Source organism: Oryza glaberrima, chromosome 4 (genome assembly GCF_000147395.1).
Source record: "Oryza glaberrima chromosome 4, OglaRS2, whole genome shotgun sequence".
Taxonomy (NCBI): Eukaryota; Viridiplantae; Streptophyta; class Magnoliopsida; order Poales; family Poaceae; genus Oryza; species Oryza glaberrima.
Window position 1 is genome coordinate 22,897,781 of NC_068329.1, and position 9,158 is coordinate 22,906,938.

General features: G+C 40.9%; 1 protein-coding gene across 1 annotated transcript; it reads right to left on the reverse strand.

Moving 5' to 3' along the window:
* Nucleotides 1-46: 46 nt before the first annotated feature.
* On the reverse strand, nucleotides 47-4,730 carry LOC127772245 (exosome complex component RRP4 homolog). The gene is made up of 7 exons (XM_052298255.1): nucleotides 4,409-4,730; nucleotides 4,169-4,270; nucleotides 3,434-3,479; nucleotides 3,016-3,105; nucleotides 2,204-2,269; nucleotides 1,362-1,430; nucleotides 47-869 (listed from the first exon to the last, which is right to left on the reverse strand). Exons 1-7 carry the CDS (start codon nucleotides 4,549-4,551, stop codon nucleotides 438-440), a joined length of 948 nt encoding a protein of 315 aa, XP_052154215.1. The 5' UTR covers nucleotides 4,552-4,730; the 3' UTR covers nucleotides 47-437.
* Between the last annotated feature and the right edge of the window lie 4,428 nt (nucleotides 4,731-9,158).

Here is a 9,158-nt window from a genome sequence, read left to right on the forward strand (position 1 = left end):
GATGTGTCCTGGACTCTGGAGTGGCGAGAGAACACAGGTCAGCACTCACGCATCATATCTTGAAAAGGCAGGAACTTTACAAGTTCATACTCCAGCTTGGAAGGGTAGGGTGCTGAAAAGATAAATAAAAATCCGCAACATCATTTTGACACCATCAAAATCTCAGGATATAGATTACTAGAATTTTCAAGAAAGGGAGTATGCAGTAATACAATTCAAAAAAAAAAGCGTCAAACGTACATCAATAGTTATGTGATTTAACATAGATGAGGCCCCTCCAGCCCTGCAAGCCCAGCATTTTGCCATTTCTAGCACTATCATCAAATGCAAGCACCGTAGATCTGAAAACAGTTGGATCTCTATGGCAGAGTACGATGGCACTTATCATGCTTTCTTCTTGTACACGTTTAGGCATCTTTACATAGGATCAGCAGATTTTATCTTGCTCCACTTTTCTTTCGCAACAGATCAGCTCGACGTTTTACCTCTCTCTCTGCTGTCTGGACATAAAATTCAGCCCCAAGCATGTTGTTTATCTCGATATTTGATGATACACTTGCTTCAGCAGTCTCAATTATCAGTTCAACTGTCAAAGTGAAACCCAGAGCTGAAAGCACACGTACAGCATTGGCAAGCCGGCAAATATGTTTCCTTGTTACTAGTGGAGTGAAATTCTCCACTTCAGCACTCAAATTCAGCTTATTTTCCATCATATTAGCGTTTTCACCTACCACAACATGCTCACCTACCCAGATGAATCCATTGCAACCAAGAATCAAGTCAACATCATATTGCTCGAGGTGGTGGAAATGCTGCTTCCGTCGTTTTACCAAGTATGCAGGTACTACAAGCAGTTGACCCCTCTCAAGCTGCAAAATAAGAACATCAGACGAGAAACAGTAACAATCTAATGTTGAATTAGGTAGAAATGTAACATCTTTTGAATTGAAAATACAACTGTGTAACTAAAGCAGTCACATACGAAATACTGAACAACAAACGTCATTATCAAAATTAAGGAAAACTAGGTGTCAAGACTTAACACACATCATGAACTAGCTGTGAACCTTAGCATTATTCATTATTAAATGTCCTTGTCTCCTTGAACTAGTTATAAATCTCCTTTGCATCATTGCATGTCCCTGAACTATTTATAAACCTCCTTTGCATTATTGCTCTGGAAGATAAATATGGAACATTTTTTTTTGCACACACAGCAACACTGTGGACATTTAAATAGAGCATATTCATAATTAAGACAACATGCGGATTACCGAACCACACAGGTCACATAAGAACATAATCTTGATTATTATGGTATGGGCAATGATAGCTGACAGAGTGGTTGATCTGGAATCTACCTTTCCATACTTTTGACTCCGTGCTTGTAGATGCAGAGATCCATCATGTTGGAAACCACGAACTTCAGCCTGGTAATTAATTCCATGCAAAGAAGCAGCATACCATTTAAACGGTGCTCCAAAATGGAAATTAGTATCTATGACAAAATGTAGAAATATAAATGGGAAATTCGATTTCAAATATGACCTAGTCCCTAGGCTAGAATAATAGATAAAGAAGTATGGGACATTGAAATTTGACCTCACAAACAAAAAATAGTAAACAAAATACAAAATGCTGCAAGCAAAATGCCTTAAGAGTGGAAGAAATTTCTCCAGAACTAACTAATGCATTCACAGAAAAAAAAAATGTTCAGAAAAATGTGCCAAGTTGAACTGCTGCATTATTCATGGATGTTTGGTGCTAATCAAAATATAGATACATAGGCGACTAGCATAAACAGTTGGTAAAAAATGGTTTTGATAGATGATGAATTAAGTGCATTAAATGAGCAGGTTGAGACTGTTTGCCACTCAATAGGTGTGGATTTACCACTCAACAGAAAGTAACTGATAATCTGCTACCCAATAGTCAATGCACACGCACACTTGATGATTTGCCACTATCACCATTTGGTTTGCATGCTTCCCTCCAGGCCGATCTAGAAGGGGTAGAACGCGGATCATCATTATGTGTGTCTATTGAGAGGCATATTATCATACCTTCTACGGAATGGCAGATACTCAAGTGCACATCTATTGCGTGGCCTAAGTCAAAACCCCTATCAAAATTAAAACCCATTCCAGCACCAAACAAGTTAGTCCTTCTACCTTCAGAGAGAAAGGATAAGTACAATACTTACACAGATAACATCATTTTCTTCAAAAATTGTCCGCATATTAAGTTCATCGACAGCAGTTCTCCTTCTCTAACAATGGGACAGGGAAAATGCATTAACTAGAATACTAGAGAAAAACGAGAAAATAAATAATGAAATTTGTAATAAAATAACAGTGTCCATCATTTGTTTCTTTGAACATGACAAAATATGTAAACTGTCAAGCAACATTTCAACGATGTCATCATAGTGTATAATTTTCCAAAACAGTAAAATGAATCATTTCTATGTGGCCATAGTGTTTATATGGTGCCATCTATTCAATGGACACCCAGCTAGAGTGACGCTAGTGGATAGACAGCATTGACCCTGACGCACTAGCACGTAACATGCCACCATGTTTCTTCAAACTTGTATTTTCTTTGGTCATTTACATGAAAATTGGTTCAGTTGGTGTTTTTATTCAAACACAATGCTGATCTTGAGCAGTGCTTCTATGCTTTATATCTCCAAGTGAAATAGAATAGTTTTCATTAAAGTATAATTCAAAATTTTAAATGGAATAGTCATCTTTCATCTTTCAACAATGCAAAAGCTAAACTTCTAAGTGAAACAGAATGGCTTTCAATGAATTCAGTGTTTTAAGATAACTAAGGAGACTAGAAAAGGTGCTTCAACGAATGCTGAATGCTTGAAATATCCTTTGTTGTAGTACTCCATATTATTTATTTTCCAGACTGGTATAACAGGAAGATGTAGCTGTGTTCAGCCATCTGACATCCCACAAACTTTGGATATTATAAGCCTTAAGGTACAAAAAAAAGAGAAAACTGTACCTGAATTCCATCGGGTAAATTCATAGAAGAAAGCATCAAAACAGCATCTTGGCTAAAATTTATCTCCAACCTCCAGCGTTTAGGTGCAATCTTGAGAAACAAAAATCACGACAGTAGGTTATTTATCTTTTTTTAATAGATTTGCATAACATGGATGTTGAACTGACATAATAATAAAGATAGCAGTAGCTGATTTTGTGCAGATGTGACTATAATATTAAACCAGATTTACCAAAACTACCTTACTCCAATTTATGCATATATTATCAGGACTGTCAAAATACTAAGAAATTCTAGCAACTTTTAACTAAATAATCATATCCAGCAAAATGAAGTTTTTATCCCTAAAATGATATTCATGGACCAAAATCAGTAAGAAGAATGTCCAAAGGGTGCCATAAAGCATAATTGTCAGTACCTCAATAACACGGCCAACTATGATATCACCAACCTCCGGCTTATACCTAAAAAGGTCAGAGAGAAAATGGACTAAGAATTGACACGCTCATTCAGATGAAGCTCCCCTCGCTTCCTCTCCACCAACAGAAATCACACGAGCAATTCTTACATTCAGATTGTCCAGACATTCAAAACCAGAAACCAAATAGTTTTAAATAAAAGTAGCTAGGACATTGTATTTTGGTAGCAGAACTCATTACGAACTTGTAAAGTAATTCAAAGTATGTCTCTTCCATGGTAGCAAACTTTTAATGAATTCATAAAGAAGTTGTAATGGTCTGTACCAATCATTTCCACAGCCAAAATATATCAAATCTATGGTTTGATTTGGTGCAAATTACAGGCTCAGAACAAATCCAGCTGCAGCACAGTATATCACAAGTTGTTACCACTGCCTGAGTGCTTCGAAATTGAATCCATAATCCCCATTCTACATATACTCCATCAGTCCATCAACATCCACCCCACAAAATCTACTACTGGACTCGGTACAATAACATAAACCCCGCTCTCATCTCGGAAGCTAGTCCTATAACAAAACGCCCAGGGAAAATACCATTGTTCTGCCAGAGTTATCCAATAAAGGAGCACGCAAATGAACCGCTTTTCAAGGTTCATAAGAAACGGGTAAAACCGCTGGAAAATTGATTCTATGATACGTCAGTGAATCCGAGGAAGGTTAGAGCTTGAGTACCTCGCCCTAAGCGTCCGCACGTACACCAGCTTGTTGACCCGCTCCACCACGCCGCACAACGTCGCCACCACCTCCCCGTCCTGATCCGACGTCCCATGCCCCCTGCGCGCAGAGAGAGAGAGAGGAAAACGAGAAACCCCCCATCAGTCCAGCCGTACTGCCGCCACACTCGAAAGCTAATACGAGATTGGGAGGGGGGGGGGGGGGGGAGAGACAAGGGGGGAAGTGCCTAGCTCTCACTTGAGAATGTTGTCCTCGTCGTTGACGGGGATGGTGTCCGCGACGGTGACGGCGGCGGCGGGGGCGACGGTCTGGAGCTCGTGGAGCGCGGCCTCGAGGCGCACCCTCTGGGTCTGGTTCAGCGAGAGCTGGAGGTCCCTCATGGCGGGCGGCCTCGCGAGCACGCAGGTAGGCGCGGAGGAAGCGGGAGGAGTAGGGTAGAGTAGAGGGTGGCGCGGCGGAAGGGAAGCGGATCGGCAAAAACCCTAGTAAAACCTGCCCAAATCCGGCGCGGGTTCGGCCGGTCTCGAGGAACACGGAGGCGCAGCGCAGCCGCCGCCACGGCAATGCAAGCCTACAGCCTACAATGGGCCGGAAGCCCAGAAAAGGATCGCGATGCTCGCGATGTTGGTTGACATGGGCTTTTTGGGCCGATGTTTAACAGTGCTTGACATCATGGGCCTTTTCACTCACTGGATGGTTTTATGAACGAACTCGGAACTTCTATTCAGATTCAGAAAAGAGAAATCACATTAACAGACACTTAAGTATACAAATTAACCAAATTATTATTATCATATCTTACACACGCTGTTAGTAACCATTTCTTAACACGGTATGCATGTTTTACTTTGGAATATGGGATGCGCAAGATATTTTCGTTCTGTTTTTATTCTTTTTCTTTTTAGCTGCAGATATAGCTAAGAGAATTTGTATGCTCTGCTTGGGCTGTGTTTTTCAACCCTTATCAAGTTGTCTCCGTTTCATATGGAAATGAAATGGACGTCTCTTTTCTCCGAGAGTAACAGGCGAAGCATTCCCGTCCATAAGTTCATCCGAAAATTCCTTAGGAAGAGCTTATTTGTGGACGAGCATGGTTTGTGTCTTGTAGCTGGCAAGGTGACCTTTTCCAAAACAGTATACGTACCTCAACCTGTCAAAGTTAAGACCTTATTTAGATAGGACTTAAAACTTAAAACTTTTAGTGCCTATTATATCGGATGTTTGGATACTAATTATAAATATTAAACGTAGACTATTAATAAAATCCATTTTATAACTCTAGACTAATTTACGAGACAAATCTATTAAGCCTAATTAATCTATGATTAGCATATGTGATGCTACAGTAAACATGTGCTAATTATGGATTAATTAGTCTTAAAAAATTTGTCACGCGAATTATTTCTCATTTATGTAATTAGTTTTATAAGTAGTATATGATTAATACTCCAAATTGATCCGATATGATAGGGACTAAATTGTCCCTGGATCCAAATACCACTTAACCTGCTTTAACTTTAGTGAACTGTGGCCGCTTCTGCTAGATCCCCTGTATACATTGCATCACTTCGCGACCTCTGAATGTGATACTCAATAAGTCGTCCACAGGGATCAGTAGTAGTGATTGGATGAATCCCCTGTGCCGTGTTCGTCGTGGCTCTCAGCTCTTGAATGAATCAGACAAAAGATGTGGTGAAATATTGTACTGGTACATCATTAGAAGGCTCACCGTTCCAATCAGTGGGTAGAACTGTGTGCACGGTTGCATCAATCTTCTTTTCGTGCCAACCCGGGACCTGGACAGCATGAGTGACCCCGTTTGTCCATAAACGCAAGGCCCCAGCACCGAGAGACGAAGACACCTGTTTACCTCCAAAACAACAGGATTCAAAGCTGGCTTTGTTCTGAAGGACAGTGTTGCTGTCGGTTGGGAGCTGGGACCAATATTAGTCGACCTGTTGCGAACTGATTTGTGCAAATTTGGGTGGTCTTGTAGACGTCTTTTGCGCTAATTCTGAGCTAGTAGGAGTATCACATTGGATGTGTACGACCGATCGATCAAGCGTGCTTTTTTTTTTTCTTCTTATTTTTCTTATGGTCGTCAGATCTGAAAAGAACTGTCGGCCGGTAATGCCGGTAATCAGTGAGGAATCAGTACCCGATGCAGCAGCAGTACCAGCTGCCTGTGCCTCCTCGGAGCAAATGGTACATGTCCCAGTATATGCTAGTGCAATTATGCTACTCGAGTAAAAGAAAAAAAGTAATGTCAGTAGATATGGTTTGTGTTCTGGAAGATGCTTGATTGCTTGCCTAATGGGGTGACTGGAAAGTACTTAGATAGCGAAGGACTAGACATAAGACATGGACTCGGAGGCTTGATACGGAAGTCATAAAGCAAATCATCTCTACATGGGCAGTAACCACTCGTCATTTGCCCTTAACTCTGAAGAATCAACGAATCGATTTGCTGTCTTGATGCATCATGCATCTTTCGTCAAAAGGATAGACCTCACCTCATCCCGTGGTTAAACTTTAACCGGTCGCTGCCTCGCTGGTGCTTCGTCACCAGACGAAAGATTGATGGATGTTTGCCTTTGGAGAAGATCGAGAGTGACCGTGAAATGTGATGGCATCAAGATGACATTTTCTGCATTTGGGCGCGCAACTTGAAGGAAAATGTAGTAAGCACTTTGCAGCCTGTAGGGAGTAGCGACCGTTTTCTATTGACATTTCCGTAAAAAAAAAGTGAAAATGTTAAGAAAACAAAGGACTGTACAATGTACTCCCTCCATCTACTTTTGACAGTCATATTTTCAAATCTGAAAAATCTATTTTTGATAGGCATATTTCAATCCAACAACCTATCATCTTAATGACTTTCTTGGATTTAATACATGACTCTCCATTCTTCCACACAAGAAGATTGGTTGCATGGACATCGAAAAATGTAAAAATTAATGAATCGCTTGTTTACGAGGAATTAATAGTAGTATGTTTAAATAGATGATAAGTAGAATCACTTATCCTTGGTCTGTGTATCAAGATAAAAATATGACTATCAAACGTAGATGGAGGGAGTAGTATGATCAATCGATGATTGCAATGTCCTTTGTAGCAAAGCACTCCACGTCAAGGGAACACCTTGCGGGTTCAAACTAAACAACCGCAACTACATAAGAATATGTTATGTTCAATGATAGAGACGAGTATGGTCTCTTAAACAATATAAGATTATTTAGAGATCGTGTTTTTACAATAGTAGAAACGAAAAAGGCTCTAATCATTAACCCAAGAAATATTCCTTTTGTTAATATTCTTTCTATTTTTTTATCCTCATGCAACCATATTTTTATATTATAGTGATTAAGAGTCGTTGTTAGACACTGTTATGCATAACAACGATGTTTGTCTCTCCCTCTTTCTATTTCTTTCATATCAACAAGTATTCCTAATTAGCAACGCTAAGAGACCACTATTGACAACCATTGTACATGCCTAAGTACTTCTACTGTTTCAAGTTATAAGACTTTTTAACATTGCATATATTCGTATAGATGTTAATGAATCTAGACATACATATATATATATATATATATATATATATATTTATTTATTTATTAACATATATATGAATGTGGATAATGCTAAAAAGTCTTATAATATAAAACAGAGGAAGTAGATATATTACCAATTTGATGATTGAAACGGCTTGGGGGGCAGAGTAGGATTCCTGATTTTGACAGAGGTTGCATAAAAGCAGCGGAAAAAAAATCTCGATAGTCAGAAAGAGAGGTTATTAATATTTCATCCCTGTTGTGGTTAACTATCTTTCAGAAAAGAAGAAGAAGAAGAACTGCTTGGGTTAACACAGAAGGGACATTATATAACAGCCGCATTATTGGATCGTTGCAAAGCTGTCGTTCTGCATGCACCTCATACTACTGCAACCGGGTCAATCATTTTGGCCACGGTTGCAGTGACAATTTTGTTTGCACTGTCAAGTGGCTCCGGAGACCACTAAACTAAACACATTTTTACAGTACATCCTGTGCATACCGTAAGTACGTTGTTTGTTGAGTCCGTCCTAAGCGAATCCGAACACCGGCGTTGGTTTCCCACCGTGTCAACGTCAGGAAATTGTTGCCGCTCTGGGGACTCGGCAACCGACGCCCTGCCAGTTTACGACATCCAAGAAGTCTCTAGAAAAAATATCGTCATCCCCGCGCGTCGTCGGTCGGTCTGCGGTGCCCGGGCCAGCAGCGAGCCAGCCGCAAAACCTCCTCTCGCGGAGCAAACCACCTAAAAAACCAGCGGCGGCCGGGTTCGCCAAGACGCCCACAGTGCGCGCGCGGAAAGCCAAACCACCGCGCGAGCACGCGCCGTGGAGCGGAGCGCGCCATGCGGCGTCGCCTCGCGCGGCTGAGCGGACACGCACGCACGTACTAGGACGAGTAGCCTGTCGCCACTCGCCACCCGCGAGTCGCAACCGCCACGTCTGGCCACTGGCCACTGGCCTGGATTCTCACCTTGACAAACCACTTGGATACTTGATGCATGTCAGTTACTTCCACTCTCCCAGTGTACCGCTCCTGTCTAGGGCTGCTAGGCAATACGCGACCAGTAGCACACTAGCACTGGCCAGAAGCAATGTATTGCCACCGCTGCATGACCACCGCTTATGCCCTGTACACTTGCTGATGCAGCGCAACGTTCCCCCATGCGTTTTTGCTACAGCGTGGCGAGCGAGCTGCTAGGTTCAGTACTGGTGCTATGTTGGACGTCCACCAGTTTCTTGCATGCCACCTAAATGATTATGAAAAAATTTTAAAAAAATTATAAGATACTTCAATGTAATATATCATTTTACAAACATGTAATTTCAAATTCGACTTCTACAAGTTGTAACAAAAACAACAAATTAAACTCTAACTAGTATACGTATATTCACAGTCAATTTTGTTATTTTTGTTCCAACTTGTAGAAGTTG